We start from the raw sequence: 24,101 nt of genomic DNA on the forward strand, positions 1-24,101 counted from the left end.
TACGGCACCCTGAAATGGGGGTTCCATGTTCAAAAACTGCTACAGTACAGAGCCCAATCAAAAAAAAAAGTATTTGTCCCCATTATGGAGCTCACGGTATATCCCAAAAAGCACATTTGAAAAGAGTAAGAGGGAGGTGTGCTGTACCTGGTCTTCCGCTGGGTTCGATGGGCTGTCCTGTACCCCCTGGGGCCAATCCCGCTGCCGTCCCCCCCGGGACACCTCCCGTACCTGGGCGTGGCGTTGCTCCGGGCCACACACCTGCACAGCCAGGTGTAACCAGGTGTAAGCACTCAACATCCTCACCATACACTGCCAGGTACAACCATGGGCAAGGAGCCAAAGATATCCTCACCATACACTGCCAGGTACAACCATGGGCAAGGAGCCAAAGATATCCTCACCATACACTGCCAGGTACAACCATGGGCAAGGAGCCAAAGATATCTCCCATACACTGCCAGGTACAACCATGGCAGGAGCCAAGATATCTCACCATACCTGCAGGTAAACATGGGCAAGAAGCCAAAGATATCCTCACCATACTGTGGTCTGAATGGGTTTAAGGCCGTCCATACAAGAAAGGTGGCCTTACCTGCACCACCACCGGCAGCACCACCTGGGACACCTACAAGGCCACAGGAGAACATAGGGATGAGAAGCCTTTCAGGACAAGTCTGTCCTGTGTTACAGCACACGTGAGAACAAGCGGCTGGGGCTACAGCAGGTGAGGGGTTAGATCCTGTTTGAGTAAATGCGCAGGTGTACAGGTGGTCTGGACCTGTGCACTTCCTGTTCAGTGACAGCTGGATTTCACTTTTTTAAATCACCTTGAGGAAGCGGATCACCATTGGCTGATGCTTTCAGAAAGTGGTTAGAGAAGCCCTTGATATAAATTGAAGATGAAAACTTAAATCACAGTGCTCTTTTTATTCCACGTTGCATATGTTTATGCATGATCTGAAATTGAGCGATGCCAAAAGCAGATGCCCAACGTTAAATATCCCTACCATATTTAGGAGGTTTGACTCCACCTCCATACCCTGCAATGAAGAAATGTGAGCCAGTGAAGATACAAGCTGACTGACCTCTCCTAACCCCTGCTTCCCTAATAATATATCAAAAGGGCTTAATGGCTTAAATATTGTAGAACACACATAAAAAACTTCACATTAGACCTTCCTGAACTTCACATTTCTGAGCAGCATCTAGAACTTCTGATTACTTCTAGAATCCCTGAACGAAAATAGAACCCCCAACCAAAGAAGCTGTTGGAACCCCCAACTAAAACAAAGCAACTTCTAGAACCCCTGACTGACTCAACAGGTGTTTCAAAGCCTCTCTGTGAAACCCACGGAGTGCCTCTTGTGAACCCACAGGATGTGCCTCTCTGTGAAACCCAACAGGATGTGCCTCTCTGTGAAACCACAACAGGATGTGCCTCTCTGTGAAACCCCACAGGATGTGCCTCTCTGTGAAACCCCACAGGATGTGCCTCTCTGTGAAACCCCAACAGGATGTGCCTCTCTGTGAAACCCCACAGGATGTGCCTCTCTGTGAAACCCCACAGGATGTGCCTCTCTGTGAAACCCCACATGATGTGCCTCTCTGTGAAACCCCACATGATGTGCCTCTCTGTGAAACCCCACATGATGTGCCTCTCTGTGAAACCCCACATGATGTGCCTCTCTGTGAAACCCCACATGATGTGCCTCTCTGTGAAACCCCACATGATGTGCCTCTCTGTGAACTCCAACTCACCACCGACTCCAGCACCTGGGACAGCGCCGGCTCCACCTGGGACTCCTCCAGCTCCACCTGGTACTCCACCTGCACCGCCCAGAACACCGCCTGCTCCACCTAGTACTCCACCCGCACCTGAAGACCAGGCACATTCCAGAACAATGATGCCTTTGGGTGACGGTTTCAGAATAACAGCAAGATGTCTACCATCCTGCAAGCAAGCAAGTTCATACCCTCAGGAGAAATGTTCATACCATATTTAGGTGGTTTACCCCCAGGTCCATACCCTGTAATAAAAAGAACACCATAGATGTCACCATAACGCTCTTCACCTTAGACTGTTCTGGAATGTTGCTTATAAAGCAGGTTGTTTCGATCCTGGATGCTAATTGGCTGAGACCGCATTCTACAGTGATAGTAAATCCGATACAGTACCAGTTATTTAAACAGCCTGTTTATAAAGAGTATCACCGTTACTTACAAATAATATTGCAAAAGAAATTGTATTGTGTCAATTAATTGGTTCTATATGTCGTAACCATATATAAAAGTGAATCGCTCCTATCGCTGGACGACGCTAGCACCAGTCATGCTATGCCCTGTGATGCTGCTAGCCAAAGGTGGCACTGGTACGAATTCGATACCAGACCACAGGCCCCAGTTTACAGCTCTAAGCTACTACAGCAATTCGGCTGTCCTGTAAAGATCAGTGCTGCAGTATCCAACAGGGAATGGGCTAAAGGTCAATCAACCCTCTTATGGGACATGCCAGGATCCACACCTTGCTACACCCAAAACCCTGTCACTGTAACATGGCTAGCATTACCTCCAGCCCCCGGTCCATATCCAGCTCCGCCTCCAAATCCAGCTCCAGGCACGCCCCCAGCTCCGCCTCCAAATCCAGCTCCGGGAACGCCCCCGGCCCCACCTCCAAATCCAGCTCCGGGAACGCCCCCAGCCCCGCCTCCAAATCCAGCTCCGCCCCCAAATCCAGCACCTCCAGCACTTAGTACTCTTCCACCACCTCCTGGTGCTGCATACACACACAAAACACACACACCCATGCGCACACACACACACACACAGACTAACTTAAAAACAACATACATAAATGAATATGGCTCTGTGCAATCCTTACAATACCACCAGTACTTTAAATTCAACATTATAATACAGAAGCCAACAGGAACAAGACGGAACAGGAAGAGGTCAGCTGTATGTTAATCCTCTGCTTCTGCATGTCCTAAAGGACTGTTTATTTTCCTACTCGCTAAGTATGTTTTGCACGCGTGAGTTTTAGAAGTGCAGGAAGTCGACGCCTTCTTACCGTATTTAGCAGGCTTGGCACTGCCACCGTACCCTAAAGTAAAGCAGGACACACTGCTCATTACAATCAGGGGGAACGCATTCAATGGGCAACACAGGTGAAGTCAAAAACAGGAGAGTGATGCAATATGCAAGCAAGTATATTCTTACTTAAGTTATGCCGCACTTAGATTACACTTTACAGTATAATGGTTCAATTCTAGTTCAATTCACTCAAATAAACTAATTGAAATTCAGTTCATGAAATTTAAAAAAAATGCTAAATGTGAAACTTAAATATAACAGTACTAAACTTATATGTATAAAAAAATGTAAACAAATTTTGAATGGACAGGGGGTGGGGGGTGGGCACAGTGCTTACTCACCCCAAGGGTACACACCTCCAGCTCCACCGGCACCCGGAACACCACCAGCGCCCGGAACGCCACCAAATCCAGGAACGCCACCGGCACCCGGAACACCACCAGCGCCTGGAACGCCACCAAATCCAGGAACGCCGCCGGCACCCGGAACTCCACCAAAGCCTGGAACACCACCCGCACCCGGAACTCCACCAAAGCCTGGAACGCCACCAGCACCTGGAACGCCACCAAATCCAGGAACACCCCCAGCACCTGGAACGCCACCGGCACCCAGAACTCCACCAGCACCCGGAACGCCACCAGCTCCGGCCACACCCCCTAATCCACGTGGAAGTGACAGCACAGCCATCACTCAGGAAACAGCCCAGACGGGAACAGAATGAAGTACAAAGGCCATTGACCCACTTCCGAGTGTTGAGTTCTGAATATTACAGATTGCTATTACGTGGAAAGTCGAACGATAAATTGAAAATCCTGTGTGATGTGCATCCACAAGGTGGCGCTCTATCATTACCGTATTTAGCTGCTTTAGCTTGAGCCTTGCCGGCTGAAAGACAGAGAGAGAGAGGGGAAGCACATTAGTCTCCTTGTGTTCAGTGCCAGAAAGGTTTCAGGGTTTTGTGTATCAGTCCTTATTTGCATACCTTGGGTTTTGGGTGCAATGATTGGATACCCCCGGAACACACCTGGCTGACGGGGATCAAAGCCCCCACGCCCACCTGCAAAGGAACACACACACGTACATGCACACACACAGACACACACACACACACATTTCCCCATGCATTACATTACAGGCATTTAGCAGACGCTCTTATCCAGAGCGACTTACATTGTATCCATTTACACAACTGGATATATGCTGGAGCAATGCAGGTTAAGTACCTTGCTCAAGGGTCCCAGCGGGAAATCGAACCTGCAACCTTTAGGTTACAAGACCAACTCCTTACCCATTATACTACACTGCCCATGCAGCATTATCTGTAGGACTTACATACAGCAGTTTAAGTTATTTTTTAAATACTCCATTATTTTAAAGGTAATAAAAAAAAAACCTGCACATATTTTAGATAAATATGAAGTACAGTACAGTTTGCCATAGTTTCAGTTTAATACAGTGGCATCTCCCACAGACACAAACAACTTTCAGTGACACTCACCATTAGTTCCCACGGCAACCGGGCCCAGATGCCCTGTACATACCACACAGACATGGAGAGGGAGGGTTAGAGTTCATTGGTGCAGGACATTACCATAGCAACCATTTGATCATGTGTAACAGTCTCAGCCAATCAGAGAAGCTTGCTTCCACATTAGCTTTTCACATTAGCATACATTACTTGGGGTTGTCCTTCAGCTGCGGTGAAAAGAATGGCATCGTTATTTTCTGGGATTTCAAACCTGGGATTCTGCCATTCGACCATTCAAACTCAATCAATCAACCAATCAATCAATCAATCAATCAGTCAGTCAGTCCAATTGATCGATCAATCGATTCAACGATTCCTATAGTGCTCCTCACATGTACATAAGCAAACACAGAGATGGCAGGTTAGCTGTGGTGTAGAAGGTAAAGGGCAGAGGTAGATCACCTGTTCTCAGGTAAAGACAGGAGTGTGTAGAGCCCTCACCTGACTGTCTCACTCCGTTTCCTGTGGCCACTCCAGGCAGGACTCCCCGACTCCCAAATCCTTCACAGAGAGAAAAAAGGGTTAATGTTCTGCTCAAACTGCAGTAAAGTCAAGGGCTTCTAAAATCTAAGCCTTTTCTGAGCAAGGAGCCCCACCTTGTCCAGGCACAAGTCCACCTTGATAGAGTCCTGGCATTCCCACACCTGCATGGAGGTGGAACAAGAAGTAAATACATATAAATCAACTCCTACGCAAGACGCTAAAGGCATTCACAACACAACACCTGCAATACGATTTGGTTCTCTATGTAGCTATGGGACAGCACTATGTTCAGGTTCTCTCTAATAGCTATGGGACAGCACTGTGTTCAGGTTCTCTCTAATAGCTATGGGACAGCACTGTGTTGAGGTTCTCTCTAATAGCTATAGGGCTGCACTGTGTTAAGGTTCTCTCTAATAGCTATGGGACAGCACTGTGTTCAGGTTCTCTCTAATAGCTATGGGACAGCACTGTGTTGAGGTTCTCTCTAATAGCTATGGGACAGCACTGTGTTGAGGTTCTCTCTAATAGCTATGGGACAGCACTGTGTTGAGGCTCTCTCTATTAGCTATGGGACAGCACTGTGTTAGGGTTCTCTCCAATAGCTATGGGACAGCACTGTGTTGAGGTTCTCTCTAATAGCTATGGGACAGCACTGTGTTGAGGTTCTCTCTATTAGCTATGGGACAGCACTGTGTTGAGGCTCTCTCTATTAGCTATGGGACTGCACTGTGTTGGGACTACGGTAGCAGTAGGATGCTCATAGCTTTGACCTGGGACTTTTGAAGCCTTTCCTCCAGTCTTCCCAGCTGGCAGGCCAGTCTGAGGAATAACAGGTGCTGGGAGAGAGAGAGAGCAAAGCTGTTAATGGTAGTTCCCTTCTTAGCATTGCGATACATTGCTCATCAAATGTGTCCAGATCTAAACACAGCACTGAGTGTGTCTGTAATGAGTGTCAGCCATGGTTCTTGATGTTGTAACTGAGCAAACATGAAGCCTGTTTTGAATTTCACCTCCAGCTCCGCCTCCGGGCCCGCCCCCTGCTCCACCGACCCCACCCCCAGCTCCTCCGGGCCCGCCTCCAACTCCTCCGGCTCCGCCCCATGCTCCACCGGGCCCGCCTCCAACTCCTCCGGCTCCGCCCCATGCTCCTCCGGGCCCGCCTCCAACTCCTCCGGCTCCGCCCCATGCTCCTCCGGGCCCGCCTCCAACTCCTCCGGCTCCGCCCCATGCTCCTCCGGGCCCGCCTCCAACTCCTCCGGCTCCGCCCCCTGCTCCTCCGGGGCCACCTCCAACACCTCCTCCTCCCAGCACAGTCCCCCTGGATCCAGGCCCTGACAGAACACACACACAGCCCCCCACACACACATACACATGACACACAGGACACAAGTGTGAGAATAATATCAGGCATCTAGCTGGACAACTCAAAGCGAGGACCCCTTCCAGCTCCTCCCCCACCTGTTTTGGAGGGCTTCAGCCCCGTCCCTCCTGCTCCAGGGAAGAAGCGACCAGCACCAGGTCCGTACCCACCATAACCGCCATAACCGCCTGAGGGGGGGAGAGAGAGAGAGAGAGGGGGGCAAAAAGGCACAGTAGTCACACATAGCTTCACAATGGACGGTTTTTCAAAACAACAAAAACAACGGAAAGCCCAGCTGATTTCAGTGTGCAAAAAACTTTAAAAAGTCATCCCTGTCCTTTATAAATGGCAAGGGTGAAGAATAACATCTTTCAAATATGGAGCAAAACCAGGTTGGTCAAACAAACATCAAGGTTGCTCAAATTATTAATAAGTTTTGAAAATTGAAATTGGAAAAAAACTTGGACAGAGAAAGCAGCCCACACAGGGTCTGCGATGTTAACGATCACCTGAAGAGGGCAGTAAACAGCAGACATAAACTTAGACATAAACAATGGGGCTAACAGTACTCTCTTTCTCAGTCTCCTTCTGCTTCTCTTTTTTCAGTGATAACCAAATAAAAAGGGTTCCTACCTGGTCCAGCTCCAACTCCACCTGGTCCAACTCCACCTGGTCCTACTCCACCTGGTCCAACCCCACCTGGTCCAACCCCACCTGGTCCTACTCCACCTGGTCCGACTCCACCTGGTCCATAACCACCTGGCCCGACTCCACCTGGTCCTACTCCACCTGGTCCATAACCACCAGGCCCGATACCTCCAGTTCCAGGACCAGCTCCTACTCCACCTGGTCCGACTCCACCAGTTCCTACACCAAGAGTACCGTACCCGTATCCACCTGCAGGAGAACACAGCACACCTGAGGCTCGATGACCAGAGCACACCTGAGGCTCGATGACCAGAGCACACCTGAGGCTCTATGAATACAGCACACCTGATGCTCTATTGCCGCATGCTCTGTACAGAGCACACTCATACACACTTACTATGACCGTGGTTTCTAAGCACATCACACTCACACCAAAAGTCCCTTCACCAGGCTTACAATGAGCATGGTAAAATTTGTATGTCACTTTTTTATCCAAGTGTGGCCCTACTCATAATCTGCTATGCTGGGAGTCACCTGAAGAGGGCAGTGTTCAGACACCATCCCTTACCTGGCAGTTTTCCTGGCTTTGAAGGTTTTCCACCAGCTCCTGTCCAGAGAAACAGAACGAGACCATTAGGAGTGACTCAGGGGACCTCTCTTCTCTTGCAGAGCTGACTAAACTGGGATTATTGCGATGAGTATTGTCTTTGACACTAACTCCTCAACACTGTTTCCTTCTCCCTATCTCTCTCCTGTTCCTGCTACACCTGTCCCCTACCTTTACTTGATACACCTGTCCCCTATCTGTACCTGTGCCCAGCCTGCTATTGAGGACACCCACCAGGCCGGACTCCTCCTGGTCCGACTCCACCTGGTCCAACTCCTCCTGGTCCAACTCCTCCTGGTCCGACTCCACCTGGTCCAACTCCTCCTGGTCCAAACCCGCCAGGCCAGACTCCTCCTGGTCCAACTCCACCTGGTCCAACTCCTCCTGGTCCAACTCCTCCAGGTCCAAACCCACCAGGCCGGACTCCTCCTGGTCCAAACCCGACTCCAGGTCCGACTCCACCAGGTCCAAACCCACCAGGTCCGACTCCTCCTGGTCCAACTCCTCCAGGTCCGACTCCGCCAGGTCCAAACCCGCCAGGTCCAACTCCTCCTGGTCCGACTCCTCCTGGTCCAAACCCACCAGGCCGGACTCCTCCTGGTCCAACTCCACCAGGTCCAAAGCCACCAGGCCCCACTCCACCTGCTGGGGAAGATAATATGCTTCAGACCCTCTCTCCAAACGGGGTGGAAAACCTTGAGAAGATACTCTGCCAGGGGCCTGTGAGCCAGGGCTGGGGACCCGTCTGTTTAATCAGACGGTCAGTTTCAGCCTGGAGTTCAGAGGAAAGGGGGTGCTGGGTGTACCATACATTAGAACCTCTAACTGCGAGACACCCACTTCCTGGTTTCAGTAAAACTTGGTAAAAAATGAATGTAACAGCCTTATTTGAACATAATATTTCATATGTCTCACATGTTCTCCATGCCCTCTGGATCACTAAGAGTCAGGAGGCCTCTCCAGCAAGCTGATCAGCCAGAGTTATCCACCACACCCCCATGCCCCATTTCCACACTGGTTACCACAGCACTAGGACAGGTGCTTCCCCATCCCACCTTGTGAGTCCCAGTTCATCCCTAGCTAAAGGTGGAGAGTCTGGGGTCTAATGAGCAGGAAGAGAAGTTTCACATGCAGAAAAACAAAAGGATGAAACACATGCTGTCATATACCTCCTGCTTTGCCTGGTTTGTATCCTGCAACCCCACCAGCTCCTGTTGGAAAAAAAAAAAAACTATTTAAAATTTTTTAATACACCAACAATATGATCTGCAATGATATATACAATAGAGTAACTTAATCTTTGTAATCTCCATAATTTACAATTATATGAATTTTGCCTTGCAGCTTCCACAGTCCATCTCTGGGCTATTAAACCTTGCCCCTGGATGGGTGCAGTGTCTGCAGGGTTATAGAACCTTGCCCCTGGATGCGTGCAGTGTCTGCAGGGTTATAGAACCGTGCCCCTGGAGAGCTGGAGTATCTGCAGGGGTATAGAACCTTGCCCCTGGAGAGCTGGAGTATCTGCAGGGTGCCTGCATGACTGGCCCTGGAGAGCTGGAGTATCTGCAGGGTGCCTGCATGACTGGCCCTGGAGAGCTGGAGTATCTGCAGGGTTATAGAACCTTGCCCCTGGAGAGCTGGAGTATCTGCAGGGTTATAGAACCTTGCCCCTGGAGAGCTGGAGTATCTGCAGGGTTATAGAACCTTGCCCCTGGAGAGCTGGAGTATCTGCAGGGTTATAGAACCTTGGCCCTGGAGAGCTGGAGTATCTGCAGGGTTATAGAACCTTGCCCGTGGAGAGCTGGAGTATCTGCAGGGTGCCTGCATGACTCAGCTGAACTAGAAGTGTTTGTTTGGGGGAATCTGCAGTATTCATGTTTATAGAGGATATTGCTGGATCATCTTATCTGCTATGAAAGATAAAGGCCTACTCTTGGAATTTTAAGAGACTGTCTGTGTGAGCCTGCCCTAGGCTGGCCTTACTCTTGCATGGGTGCATCGCCTTCTCATTGGACCAAACTAGATTTTGGATACTGAACATTCCACTTTGGATTCCTCCCTGAATGTGACAGCGGGGTCACTCAGACTGCACGGTGTACCTGGGTATAGCGGGTATTGCCATATGCCAGCTCCGATACCTGGACCAAGGCCGCCAGCTCCAAGACCTCCGGCTCCTAGACCTCCAGCTCCGAGACCTCCAGCTCCAAGACCTCCAGTTCCGAGACCTCCTGCTCCTGGTCCAAATCCAGTTCCTCCGGCTCCAAGACCAGCTATGGCTCCACCAACTCCACCCCCAGCAGGTGGAGCGACCCCTGAAACGAGGCCGCAGCCCAGTGACAAAACTTTAGCACATTGCATGGACCTCGCACCCCTTTTTACACACCTATAAATAAACCTCACTGTATTATGAAATATACTCCACTGCTCTGTTGTCTACTTCTTCTGAGTAATTACAGGTGGAACAATGCTTGAATTCTCATCCAAAAAAAATTGTGTTCTTCCTTATAAGGAACTATTTCGCTGGCCGACCCCATAAATCAGTAACAATCAGGAAAAGTGTGTGAAAAAAAGCTACCTTAGCTGATCTGTGGTCAGTAATTGTTCTCTCCTGGAAGCCTTAGCTGAAGCATCAGTCATTCCTGGAAAAGCTATGTTTGCAATGCACTCAGTGTACAGGGTTTTTCACACACTGTGTTTGTAGGCTAGTAAATTTCAAACATATGTCAGCTACTTGGATATGTTAATTAGAACATAGAGACTGCAGGTCTTTGCTGCTAAGCAGACTATTATTGTGTATGTGTGTGCATGCATGCGTGTGCGTGTGCGTGTGTGTGTTTACATGTGATTGGGTACGTGTGTATATGAGCATTTGCATGAGTGTGTATGTGAGTGTGTGTGTGTATGACTGCATGTGTGTGTGTGTGTGTTTATGTGTATGTATTTGTTTGCACAACAAAACCTCTGTTCTCAGTCGCATAACAGGCCAAATGCTTTACGAAGTTAATTTTTCTCCAGTATCACTCCTGACAAATCCCAACTCAAGATTGCACATGTTATACATTACGCTCTGTGGCCTGGGAATGTTTTCAGAATGAGGTATTTTGGGCAACGCTAACCTATGATTACTCATTAAGTAATCAGTCCAGGCCATATGAGGGAGAACTGTGTGCAACAAAAACCTGAGCACTGGACACACAACAACACCCCCCCCCCTCCCCCCAAACCCGCACCCCCACTGTCTCTGATTTCCTTGTATTGCACACAACAATACCAGCACAGCCCTCTCACGCTAAACATGGCTTTTTACAATTTATTTACCCCCCCTGCCCAGTGGCAGGGAAGCACATCTGTTTTCACCCATATTCAGATCGAACCTTAATATGACTTAATATACAAAAGGCTTCTTTCAGTTAGAAACACGTCACAATGACAATTCTCAGGGATCGGCAGGAGCCTTTTCAGATTCCTACCAGCATCAAAGGAAGTTTCGGATTTAAACGTGCATGTGATTCAGGTCTGGTTCTGAACAGGCACGGGGTCGGAGCGTGTTTGTGTCGAGGCCGAACACGGCGGCGCGGCGAAACCGAACGGAATGACCCGGAAACGGGACGGCTGACGAAACTAGGACTCCGACGGAACACGGGCCAGGTCAAAGGTCAGGAGCTGGAGACGATGACCTTGAGGGAACCGAGGGCAGGCTGCGTGTGTCCAGGAAACAGTGAGGCGACGCTAAGAGGGAGCGCGCAAAGCGCTGCTGTTTTCTCAAACACATTTCCACTTTCGAACCGCCGCCTCCTTGCCAAATTGGAGCTTTGCCTTGACACTGCACCCCCCACAGCCCCCCCCAGCGCCCCCAACACACACCGTAAATCAGGATTCCTTCAATACTTATGCTATGTGTGCTTAAATCTATTTTCTGCAACATGAATTTTTGCTAGCTAAAAAAGGGAGTGTTTTGAAAGGGAGCGTATGTTTGGGGGGGTGATATGGGGTGGGATGCCCTTCCGCTGATGGATGACCTCACTGCTTTACGCTGACGGACTGAGAACACGGCCTTAATGGGGGCAGCTAATGAGTGCTTGGATAACTGGAACTGTTTATGCGCAGTCAGTTTTGTCACCAGAAGGCTGTAATGTTCGCGTTATCGCCTGCTGGAGCTCAGGGTACCCAGAATATTTTTGGGGCGCGTCTGGAAGATTCTGAGAATGCAAAAAAAAGAAGCAAAATGGAACTGGCCAATTGAGCAAGGAACGCGTATAAATAATTGTCATCCCACTGGATGTGTGGGTGGGGTGAGGGGGTGTATATTTTTCTCTCTTGTTTTCTCTCTTTTGTTGTCTTTGCGCACACTGTTCAATTATTTGTTACAATGAGCGAATAGCGTCAATAATAATTGACCATTGCTGACAGAATGCGCATTCGAGTGTAGCAACGCCCATCCAAGGAGTGTAGCCACGCCCATCTGAGGGAGTGTAGTGCATATCTGGGGGAGCCACACCCATCTGAGGTGCAGCCCTGCCAAGTCATCAAGGAGTGAATACCTTGTGGGAGTGCCACACCCAGCTTTGAGGGCGCACTGTCTCTGCCATCTTTGAGATGTACCACACCCCTTTGGGGAGCAGCCACGCCCAGCTTTGGGGAGCAGCCACGCCCAGCTTTGGGGTAGAGGGCAGCTCTGTGGCAGACGCAGGTCTCTAATTGGGAGGACATCCTGTCTGGATGTGCACCTGCCCCACCCCAAACATGGCCCCGTTTCCAGGTAGCCCATCTCAAACTCGTTTTAAGTTTTAAGTTTTAAGGGCCCAAAGCTTTACTGAGTAACAGAGTGACCTCGGCGGTCAGATCCCTGCTGATATTTCTTTAGCAAATTCCAAGAAGCTGTGTGCAACTACAAAAAAAAAGGAATTACAGTAAATTTGCTGGCATTGTGCTGTCACAGTGAACCCCATTTGGGTCACACGCACAGTCCCCTCTCCGCTCCCCAATGGTGCCAAATAAAAACAGAGAAGCCTGTTTTCCATGTGAAAAACGTTTATGTGACACTGTGAGCGCTGTCATGGCAGCACAATGGAAGCACTGTTACCTTCCACTGCCGGGGGTCGGATAGTGGGATTAACCCTAAACTCTGGCACGCTGAAATTTCACATTCCTGTGGATTTAAATCCCATGGAAGTACCCCGACCTGCGCTCGTACCCTCCTCCCCCACGCCAGGTAAAGACTGCACATCTCTGCCCCCCCACCCCCCCCGTCCCCGTCCCGTCCAATGAAAAGCACAGCCGTGAGTCTGCTGTCAGCTGGACACGGTTAGAGACGGAAACACACACTGATCTGCTGCAGATGGGCAGGCAATTAAAACCACAGGCCAGTGATAGGGGTACGAAACATGAATCAGATGACACACCGATATGGGGGGGTGGGGGGGGTGGGTGAGGATCCACCCATGACTCAGGGAGGTGAGAGCTAACAGGAGTGTTTGGGAGGGTGGGGAGGGCATCTCTAAACCCCCCCCCCCCGTGTCTTTGAATGACGGTATCCTTCCTGCACCTACCGCCAGGTCCATCCATCACAGTAACAGCATGACCACGTCGTTAGGTGAAGCCATTACGCTCTCTAACTAAGTGTGTAATTGGCCTTAACAAGGGCCTTTGATATTTTTGGTGGTTTCCCCGCTCTCTGTGCCAAGGCCCATTTAAACCCACCCCGATCCATCCTGTGTAATAAAACAAGCTTACATCCTGAAACCTGTACAGCGCAGTGCCCTTCCCAGGCTTTCAACACTAATGTTTTCATTTTTGTCCCCCTCAAAAGCGAATGAGTGTGGATTTGTGCTGCATTTTCTTGTGCATTCAGCCATCACATACTCCAGGACAGAACTCCCTACAGTTAATCGCCTCTGTTCCTGTTCCAGGGCAGAGACATCTGTGGTAGAGCAGGCAGGCCAAAAAAGAAAAGAAAAATACAAATAAATAACAAAAACACAGAGGCCCAAAACAAGGGTGGGGCGGGGGTGGGGTGTGAGATGAGGACATGGACAGCAAGGCAAGGCTTTTTTCTAACAAAACAAAAACCAGCAGCACCTGATTTATTGTTATAACTGCACATCCAGTACAATACTCTTATAATGACTTAACAGGTTTAAACAGGGAGACTCAAGCGGGCTTTAGGTTTAATTCATACTGGATCAACCGAAAAGGAACCTCTTCCACAATGGACATGGCAGAAGGATCTGAAGTCACATGGGCGGCAGGTTTTTTTTTGGTAAATGTCTCACCATTCCGCTTTTTCCCTACAGACCCATTTTGGCTCACAAGCAGCACGAGCCAAGTAGGTGCGAAGCCCTCGGGCACTTCCCAAATTTACCTCTAGAGGTCACTATAGATTCCAGCAGAAATCCCCCAGGTTTAAGTTATCCTTATCGGAGTGACACTCACAAGCTTTATCCTTCTGCAGCTGCATTGGATACAGACGCTATGACATCACTGACTCTGGATGCCAAGGGCAGCCATGTTGGATGGGTTTTTTTTTAAACATCCAGGTTTACATATACCGAGGTAGAACTTTGGCTGACCGAAATGCAAACACCTTCCAAAGAACATCACCAGGAATCTCCAACAGAGAGCAGGCTGCTGAGGCTATGAAATGTTAAATTGTGACCATTACGTACAACAAATCTGCACCTGTGTGATGAGAAAATGGCGGTCAAGTCACAGGAAGGATTCTGCAGACTTCACTACATGGCAGGGCTGTCAAACCCGGTTCCTGGAGATCTACCGTCCTGTAGGTTCTAATTTCAACCCTAATTTGGCACCCCTGATTCTGTTAATTAGCAGCTCAGTGAGATCTCTAGCTGGTGAATGAGGTGTGCTTTGTTAGGGTTGGAGTGAAAACCTACAGGACGGTAGATCTCCAGGAACAAGGCTAGGAACCACTGCTTTAAATTGGTAAATGGGAAATACTGATATAAGCCTTTTATCAAACCTTTACAAGATGCTCAATATGCCAGAGCAGTTAGGTTAGGGGTACTTCTTTCTCAAGGGAATCGACATGCCAGGCAGTTAACACGGAACTCGATGAGATAATCGTCTTACACCCTTAATAGCTATAATAAGCCCGAGTATAAGGAGGGGATCCAATGACTTCTAGATCAACGGAATCAACACTGAATCAAAGCAGAGGTCAGGCGGTGCCACTCACTGACCAAACTGTCGCACAGTGACCGCGAAAACACGGAGTAACCATGACAGCGTGCAGCTGTGAGTGAGGCCGCTGACCACACCGCTCGCCTTGAACCGGCCTCTGAGTATCATTAGCTTCACTTGGACATCTCAGAAAAACACGAGCACACGCCCCATTAAAAGCCCTCACTCTGCATTACTGAGCTTAACAGAGCTAGGAATGCGCTCATAATCCCGGCGTTAGCATAAACAAGATTAGTGAGTGGGAAACACGTGTAAAAAAAAAAAAGAAACCTCTCATGACATCAAGATGTTGATGGAGAGATGTTAAATGTCATTATTAAATATTATATTTTAATATTATCATATTAAAATGCAAAAGATGGATCAGAACACAGCTCAATTTTTCTGGGAAAAAAACTTTTTTTTTCAGGGGGAAGAGCTGGCTTTCCGGTCTCGGCACCACAACAAACAGCAATAATTTTTTACAGCTGGACAAGCTAAAATGACAATAGGCTGTATTATTTTTAAACCGGTCCCTGGTAACATTTCCTTGAACTCTCTCATATGTCTATAATTGAAGCACAAACACTGTCACACAAACTTCAGACAGGACAGAAGATAGCAGGTCTTGTGTGACAGACGGAAGTCCGTGTGCACAGCTGTTTGGCCGGGCAGGAACATCTTGACCATGTCTGTAAGCCCGCTGGATAAACAGTTATACAGAAAACTTGGGCAAATTTATTCTGAAATTAATTTAAATTAAGGAAGGCATGATTCAGTTGCAGTCCAGAAGTAAAGGATCTTGGCCTTGCTGAATAAGTGAATGCTAAATCTAAGCAGGTGCTAATTTATCTCCATTCCTCGCAAAAAATCAGGGAGTCGTTTTTTGGAGGACGTGAAAAACATTTGGTATGAAAAAATAACAATAAAAAATCCACAGCCGCACTAAATCAAAACAGCCCTTCGTACAATCTTTGCTTTATCTACAGCACTTTACACGCGCTCAACTGTAGTTTCTTTTGGTAATTTACACATTTTCTAGGCGCGCGCGTGCGGTCAAACCCCCAGGGGCTCAGTCTGTGGCCGGGAACGGAAGACTGAGAACTGGACTCTTGTCTTGGGATGCTGTCAGGGAAATCATAAATGACAAGCAGCCTGTGAACGATGTTGGCCGAAAGCCGCGCGAACTGGACTACCACCCAGATGTTCGCGTACGCCCGGACTTTCACTTCAGGCGCGTCATTACGGGAAATTCTGCATGACGCGATATGTTTTACAGTATGTAGGAGGCTTATTACAGCCGTCACTCACGCGCCGGGTGTCAGGTCCGCTACGATGTAGCGCACGACGCGCAGTCCTTCTCCTGTACGAAGATTATGACTTCATCTCCTGTCTGAAACGAGCCCACACCGCCAGCCGCTCCGCTCTTAAGTTTAAACAAATGTGCTGTACACGATGAAAGATTCTTACCAAGCCGCAAGTGGACAGGTGCGTTTTTTTCACAACTTAATCTGATCACTTGCTCCAGGACTTGGTGTCTATACTGGTATATAAAAAATACACGCCTATTGCAAACATTCTTTATATTTATCTTATTACACAAAGCAGGTTGCTGTAGAAGAATGTTATGTTTGTGAAATGTCATTCCGGTGAAAACGGAAAAGTTTATTTCTTTATTGAAACGGGAAAACAAAACAAACAAAAAAAACTGCAAATATACACAGATTTTGTTCATAATATCTATGCTTTTCAATAAAAAATATTCTAATAATATCTGTGGGAATGCCATAGCAGGAACCGCAGCCAGCAGGTAAAGCTGGCGTGAACTAAGAACAAGAACATGTTTCCTCTTCCGGAAGCTCCGTTCCTCGTCATTACGGTGTTGTAAGTTTGATCCCGAATGCGCCGCACTTACTGTAAAAAACATTCCCTCTTCTTTCATACCCTTATCTAACCCTTATCTCTCTCATCTTTAAGGTTGTTATTTTTAAGGTAAAATCAGAGCAAATGGGACGAGCTCTGAGCAAAGGCAACCCTTTTACTCCTCTGTATAAAGTATAAGAAAGAACACGTGGGTTATTCTGATGTACCACTGATCTACCTTCATGTTTGATCGCTTACAAGTTTACATTAATTTACTCAGCAAATCAGATGTCCATCTACGGCTGTACAGCTTAGATTTTAACATTTTCATGTGTTCAGCCATTAATGCACGAAACTGAAATATATACATTAATAAAACTCCAAGTTCTTTGCTCTATGTTACAACATCAGTGCTGCACATGGGCATTGAACCAGCAACCTTACGGTTATGAGCTCAGTCTCTGGGTTATGAGCTCCTCACTACCAGAGGACGATTTACAGTTTATTACAGTGATGCTAGTTCCTCTGCTACTCTCGCTGAAAAGCCTTTATTGTTTCTCAGCTTTGACCTTGTAAGCTGAATGTTTCTTATCGTGAACATCACTAAATAAATGTCACTAAGCACCAGTAATTTAGCCATTAATTTTTCTTACAACAAACGCTCTTCGAATGTAATCTGAAATGTAATCAGAAATTCTAGATTTCTAAAAACTCGGTATGCCACAACTGGGAGCAGAGCGAACAAGTGCTGTGCCTTTGGATTGCGGGTTAATTTATAATAGATACTCAAAAAGAAAATGTGATTCTTATCCACCGCAGTGCAGCCAAAAAGACTCAAGGGTTAGGGGATAATTCAGTGCATCCCTCTTTTTTTTTAACATGGAACACTAACAAAGATGAGAAGCCCGCAGTCATGGTCTGGAACAGACACAAACAGTCCTTATTTAAACTTTAAAAGAGATAATCCTCAGCTGAAACATCCATAAAACCACAAAGCTCTGGGAAAACTTCCCTCTGACATCAATGGTAATGTTTGCTCCCCTGAAACCCTTAACAACCATCTTCTAATATATCTTCTGCAGAGAATGATCCTAAAGTGGAATTACCTCTGCATACAGTGCACTGTTAATTAAACTCGTCGGTGCTCCTAAAATCAAATTAATTTTTTTAAAGTTTAACTGTTAAAGTGAATCTGCAGTGTGAAGTTACATATTCACAAAAGAAACAGACTGAGCTAAACAGCTAACGACATTCACTGGATTAGAAAACTGTGCTATCAATTATAAATGTTTTTTTCACCAGAGTAAAAATCTGGAATTGAGTCTGAATGACAGAGAAAGGTGGATGAGAGCTCAACGGCAGGGTCAGTGACCACAAGCGCCTGTGCCCAGAAGGACAGAGAGGACACAGGCGTAGCAACGGACGCGAGGTAACACCTGGAAATTATCGGGGATGCTCACCGACAGGTCCTCTACCTGTCTGACTCCAAGAGTGTCACGAGAACAAATCACTGAAGTGCATGCACATGCTCACCTGCATGCATACAGTCACACACACACACACACACACACACACACATGCATGCACATGTAAGAAGGCAGCCTTACCTCCTTGCAGAGACGGTCGATACAGAGCTAAGGAGAGCAATCCGAACAGGAGGCACAGTGCCGTCCTGTTAGCCATCTTGCTCCAAAATGCCCGGTCCCGTCCCGAGCAGCTGGTTTTATCCTCCGCAAGTCAATTACCAATCACCCAGGTCTGCGAGTCACACACAAAAAAAAACATGAAAAAAAAGAAAGGGAAAAAAGCTTTAAAAAATGACAGAGCCAATACTGGACACGATGTAATTAAGAACCTCTTGGTTCAATGGATCACTACACTTTTTTTTTTGTTCTCACTCCTCAAAGTCCGGGGTTCCTGTTTTTATTCTATCACCCCTGCCAACAGAGTACGGACAGCTGCCAAGGAGAAGGGGAGGGGGGTGGAGAGAGGGATGGGAGAAAGAGACGGATGGAAGGAGAGCGAGAGAGAAGGGGGATGGATGGAGGGAGAAAAGGTGGAGAGGGGAGAGAAAGGGCACCTCCCCTCCCCTCCGTCCATCCCTCCCCATGCCGAGTTCAGCTCAGATTCAGTTTGCCAGACCGCTGCAGGGTCCCTGAGAAGGTTCGAGAGGTTCGTGCAAAAAGAGAAACACACGTCTGAAGGCCAGATAAGGCAATTACTCTCTCTCGCGCTCTTTCAGTCGGTCTGTCTCTCGCGCTCTCTCTTGCTGTCTCTCTTTCTCTCTTTCTCTCTCTCTGCCACAGCCTTCCTGCGTGAACCTATATGACTAACACACTCCAGTCCCCGGAGCTCACACACTGTAGGTGTGCTTATCTGAAAAGCAGTGCAATTACACAGATTACATGGACAATCTCACCGCTAAGTATGCACAGAAACCACACACACACACACACACAAACACACTCAGGCAGGCTGAGCACTGACCTTAGTAATGTTACCCCTCTTGGTCAGTTTTTACTCCATTGTGGGGGTCTAGTCATCATTTAAACGTGATTTAAAGCGTTTGACAAGAGGGGACCTGCTAACCCAGTGAGGACGATCTCCAGGTCCCCACTTGGCAAGTGCTTTAATAGTGTTAAGATGATGAGTACACCCCTCCAGTGAGTATTATTTTTAAAAATTGCAAGTGGGGTCACTAGATCCCCCTCTTTGTGGATGTGCAATGATGCCATGGTCTCCAGTTAGGTAGGTAGACGAGCACAGACAGTCATTCCATTGTTTAATGTGAGTCACAACATGGCACATTACCTCAGGAGCATCGCGTACAGAACTCGTTTAAGTGATGTTTGTTCCTGACTCGCCAAAAAAAGTAAATAAATAAATAAATAAGTAAATAAATAAAACACTGAGCCTGAAATCAAAGCCTCCTGCTGACAGGATGAGAGGAATTTGTGCACCCTTCCTCTCCCTCCCTCCCTTTCTCTCACTCACACTCTCTCTCTCTCCCTTTCTCTCGTTCACACTCTCTCTCCCTCTCTTGCTCACGTTCTCTCTCCTTCTCTCTCTCCTTCTCTCTCTCACACTCTCTTTTTTTCTCTCTCACTCACTCGCTCTCTCTCTCCCTCTCCCTCTTGCTCACTTGCTCTCTCTCTGTCTCTCTCACTATCCTTCTCTCTGTCTCTCTCTCTCCTGCCACATTTCACTCACTGGTCTCAAACCCTTCTTTGTATCTGCCAAAGAGAGCATTGGGTTGAGTGGTCATGCTAGCCGTGAACCACAGCACCCTGGGTAATTGGGTTTGAAACTTAGGAACACGATCGTCTCCTGGCTCCTTATGAAAGGAAACCCCGTTCCTGTTCTTGGTGTAATTCCGGTACACCTCACACTCCCTGGTCCGGTCGGTGGGTTCTGCTGATGATACTGCCTGACTGTTTCACAGGTAGATATTATAATACTCATCTGCCCTGTACCTGTGCACGTGGATCTATTTTTCTGACACCTGCCCCTCCCTTTCTCCTGCACGAGCATGTTTCTTGAGTCTCTGTTTAGGGTGTGTACTTCTTCAGTTTTGACAACCGGTCAGCTCAGATACTCATTTCAATCCCATGATGCACTGGAGGTGGTGGTGGTGATGTATGGGGGGGGGGGGGGGGGCTGAAAGGCTTGTGGATGCCAGAATTACAGCCCTGCTATTGAACCTTATTACAAGGTTTGCCTCATGTACCCAATCAGGTGCCAGACCATGAGTCAGTCAGCCCTCCTATCTCTTTGTGACATCACAGAGAAAAAGGTCACGGCTCCCTTCTATTGGCTAATGGCAGTCTATTGCAGCCTCCCACTGCTTGGAGCCATGTGAGGGAGAATTGCATTATTTTAATGTGGATTTCTGTTCCTCCTTTTTAAAAAAAAATATTAATCAGCAGAGGAATGGTGGTGTGAATCAGTGAGGAGCTCCAGAACATCGCCAGAACTCCAGAGCATCGCCAGAACTCCAGAGCATCGCCAGAACTCCAGAACATCGCCAGTGCTGGTCCGTGGCGACTGATAAGCATTACACGATCGAGTTCAAAGCCATTTTCTCTAGCAAGGCTCAGATTTCCAATGATGTGACACAAAAGTGTGTGCGCGCACACACACACACACACACACACACACACGTCCACACGCACACACTCATTCTCTCTCTCGATCCAACACTGAGGTAAACCCGTTTGGCGTTTGGCCCAGGATTCAGTCTGTAATGGCAGAAGCATTAGCTTGTGCACAGCTTTTCATAACCGATTTAATAACTGGCTCTAGAATGGCTCCATTGGTAAAGAAGTTTGCCCGTTTCTTTCTAGGAAAACGAATTGCATTCATTAAGATTGCCGCCTATAACGACTCTCATAAGTCTCTCTCATGGTCATCCGCCAAACTCCGATCTTTGGCTCGGCGAACTGTGAGAAACGCCCCCCTAGTGCAGAGGTGCATGCTGGGAAATGTAAGACCTGTTACGGTATTATGGATGTCTATTTTTTCTTGCTGTTGGGGTCCACCCAGTTCCTCCATCTGATAGTGTTAAATGAAAACAGCGACAGCTAAATGGGTACAGCTGTTGGTCCCCCCCAGTGTTTCGAGCGCTCGAACGAGATGAGGATCAGCTGTTTAGGGATGAGGAAATTGTTGTTCGATGGTCCTGCCACCGCTGGACCACTGTAGAGCCGGTTTTGCGAAACGTCGGTGTGCTGCTTGCTGGGAAATAAGCCTGTGCGTATGTGAGCGTGACAGAGATTTCCACGCCATTGGCTGGGGCCCGGCTGGGACCTGGAGACGGCCAGTCCCATTCGCCCTGATACCCTGCAGGGGGATGGGAGGCTGCCAGGCAACAGGGCTTTATCACTCACTTTTAGCAAAGACCTGTCTGATTGGACCTGAGCTGGCACAGAGACTTGTCAGATTGGACCTGAGCTGGCACAGAGACCTGTCTGGTTGTGTGTGTGTGTGTGTGTGTGTGTGTATATATGTGTGTGTGTGCTTCAGTCTGTGTGTGTATGTATGTGTGTGTGTGTGTGTGTGTATGTGTGTGTGTGTGATGGAGCAGCATAGCTATGTGTTGAAATCAGACATATGGTGGAGATGCATGTGTTTCTCAGGCCAGGACTCAGCTGATAAAACCCTCGGGCAGAAAGGGGCCTGGCCTGCACCGCAGCAGGGGCACGAGAACCGCGCCTGCCGCAGGCTGCTGATTGGTTCATCCTGTTACGGCGCTGTTCCAGTGGACGGATGGGCCCCACAGTCAGGTAACAAACCCAGACTTTCCTAAAGCCGACTGTGGCCAGCAGCCACTCTAGGATGGCGTATAATTGGCCGAGAGGGAGGGTAGACTGTGTCCCAGGTACAGTATGACTGCGCTGCGATGAAGAAATTATGGGATGTTTTACTGTCTTATGCGGGAAAGGCACAGTGATTTTAAAAACTTGCATCGGGCACAAGTTTCCATGTATAAAACATATGCCGACTTTACAATGTGCCAATGCTGTCTTCTTGGGCTCTCTGCACAAAAATGCAGGTTCACCAACCCCCTCATCCCCCATGCCCCCCATCTCCCTATCCACCCTTTCCCCTGTTTGGTGTCAAGTTCTCAGAAAATACCACTGCTTGTCAAAACTCAAGCAATGACATCAGAACAAAAATAATAATAACGATATCAGAACGTCTGAGGAACTTGGAGCTGCAAAAAAGTTTAAAATATTTCAGGGCTTATCGGCTGTGTTCTCATGGCTCCTCGGGGAAGATGGAGGCCTTTCGGATTCTCCACCGCAGGCACCTGATAGTGCAGCGACCGGGAGACTGGAACGCGCTCCAGCCTTCATCAGCACGAGAGCCCAGCGTCAGCCACAGCCTCCTTCACAGGGACACGTCTGCATGTCCATCTGTATGTCTGTATGTGTGTCCATATGCAAGTCCACCTGTGTGTCCGTCTGCATGTCCACCTGGCTCCACAGAAGTCATCTAATGTAACTGATTCTGTGACAAAGTGTGCCTTCAGCCAGAATTTTATGGGCATAAATGGGAAGAGACATGGGGCTGTAATCACGAGAAAGAAACAGAGAGAGAAGATACACACATACAAACACACAAACACACACACACACACACTCAGACACACACACTATGGATAATTGAGAAAGTAAAATTAGACAGTCATGGTTCCTCAGGTTTCTGTCGCACAAGTGGCCCCTACACTGTAAGACAATGTTTGTGGTCCGTAGGGTGTAAAATATAGTCAAGTGAATAAGAGAAGTGCACACAGCCAGCTATACTGCTTTGCAGTGTGGGAGGCAGTGAAGTATTAGAAGAACATAACTTTGACTCCATGAAGGATTTGAAGTGAGGAAAAAAAATCCCCCCCCCCTCGATGTGATGACTCACTAATTAAGATGACAAAAATAAACTGAATTTCATTAAAAGGTGTAGGCTGCCAGTAAATTAAGATCCGTATTTACTTGATGAACAAAATAAACAATGACAATACACAGGGTAAAGCCAGGTCTCTGTGGTCATTGGGCACCCTGAAAGGTTGACTTTGGACACGTCCTTTAAGGCCAACGTTGTTGGGGCTGCTTGAGTGGTTCATCCTGCTAAAAAGCTGGGTTTCAATGCAGCTCACACTCCCTGCTATAGGGTATCAAACCCTGACTGTCAGAACTAACCGGGCAACATTTATATTACAAATATCAGCATCCCCACCACCACACTCCAGCCCAGGCTACACTACATGTAAATCTCTTCCCTTTGAGCCTATAGTTCACGTAAACCAAATATCTCCATAGTGTCAAATTAACGTCTATCTAATGTCTCCATAGTGTCTACCTAACGTCTACCTAATATCTCCATGGTGTCTACCTAATATCTCCACAGTGTCTATCTAATGTCTCCATAGTGTCTACCTAACGCTACCTAATATCTCCATGGTGTCTACCTAATGTCTCCATAGTGACTACCTAATGTCTACTGCCAATCAAAGGGCTTTTCTGGCATCGTTGCTGATTTCAAAATGCAGGGTAGTGGTTATAAACCGCCACACTCTCACACCATGTAGGATGGTGGGACAAGGCAGGGCAGCCCATCTCCTGCAGTAGATCCTGCCAAAAATGGAACAATTGAACAGGGCAGACCTAGTCCTGGCGATCTTGAGAACCAATTAACGGCTAAATCAATCATCCTAAAAAAAATCAGGCCCCTTGCCCTGCGTCCCGTGTTCGTACACGGCCTCCCATTGTTCTCCACCTCCAGCAAGCTGGAACGCCAACGGGCCGTGTAGGCCAAACAAACCAGCTTCATCCATCTAAGTTTTT

The 24,101-nt window shown here is 47.9% G+C and overlaps 1 protein-coding gene across 8 annotated transcripts; it reads right to left on the reverse strand.

The window, feature by feature from the left end:
* Positions 1 to 981: 981 nt before the first annotated feature.
* Positions 982 to 19,067, reverse strand: LOC135264173 (uncharacterized). 8 transcript variants are annotated; one of them, XM_064352894.1, is made up of 23 exons: positions 18,369 to 19,067; positions 9,819 to 10,031; positions 8,889 to 8,930; positions 8,170 to 8,364; positions 7,954 to 8,121; positions 7,681 to 7,719; positions 7,239 to 7,361; positions 7,164 to 7,208; positions 7,098 to 7,133; positions 6,563 to 6,652; positions 6,115 to 6,435; positions 5,875 to 5,940; positions 5,218 to 5,265; positions 5,063 to 5,122; positions 4,592 to 4,624; positions 4,076 to 4,150; positions 3,946 to 3,978; positions 3,435 to 3,749; positions 3,071 to 3,103; positions 2,570 to 2,776; positions 1,998 to 2,030; positions 1,762 to 1,878; positions 982 to 1,043 (listed from the first exon to the last, which is right to left on the reverse strand). In XM_064352894.1, exons 1-23 carry the CDS (start codon positions 18,442 to 18,444, stop codon positions 997 to 999), a joined length of 2,415 nt encoding a protein of 804 aa, XP_064208964.1. In that variant the 5' UTR covers positions 18,445 to 19,067; the 3' UTR covers positions 982 to 996. The 8 variants fall into 8 exon arrangements, with proteins under 8 accessions (XP_064208964.1, XP_064208959.1, XP_064208962.1 ...); XM_064352889.1 differs by having other exon boundaries at positions 7,098 to 7,208; positions 18,369 to 19,066; XM_064352892.1 differs by having other exon boundaries at positions 6,563 to 6,641; positions 7,096 to 7,133; positions 7,164 to 7,361; positions 18,369 to 19,065.
* Between the last annotated feature and the right edge of the window lie 5,034 nt (positions 19,068 to 24,101).

Source organism: Anguilla rostrata, chromosome 9 (genome assembly GCF_018555375.3).
Source record: "Anguilla rostrata isolate EN2019 chromosome 9, ASM1855537v3, whole genome shotgun sequence".
NCBI lineage: Eukaryota > Metazoa > Chordata > Actinopteri > Anguilliformes > Anguillidae > Anguilla > Anguilla rostrata.

Coding starts and splice junctions, on each gene's coding strand:
- LOC135264173 (XM_064352886.1), bottom strand. CDS start 18,444: ATGGCTAACAGGACGGCACTGTGCCTCCTGTTCGGATTGCTCTCCTTA. Junction 5,266..5,874: donor AAAGGCTTCAAAAGTCCCAG/GTCAAAGCTATG, acceptor ACCTCCATGCAG/GTGTGGGAATGCCAGGACTC. Junction 4,151..4,591: donor GGTTGCCGTGGGAACTAATG/GTGAGTGTCACT, acceptor GTTCCTTTGCAG/GTGGGCGTGGGGGCTTTGAT.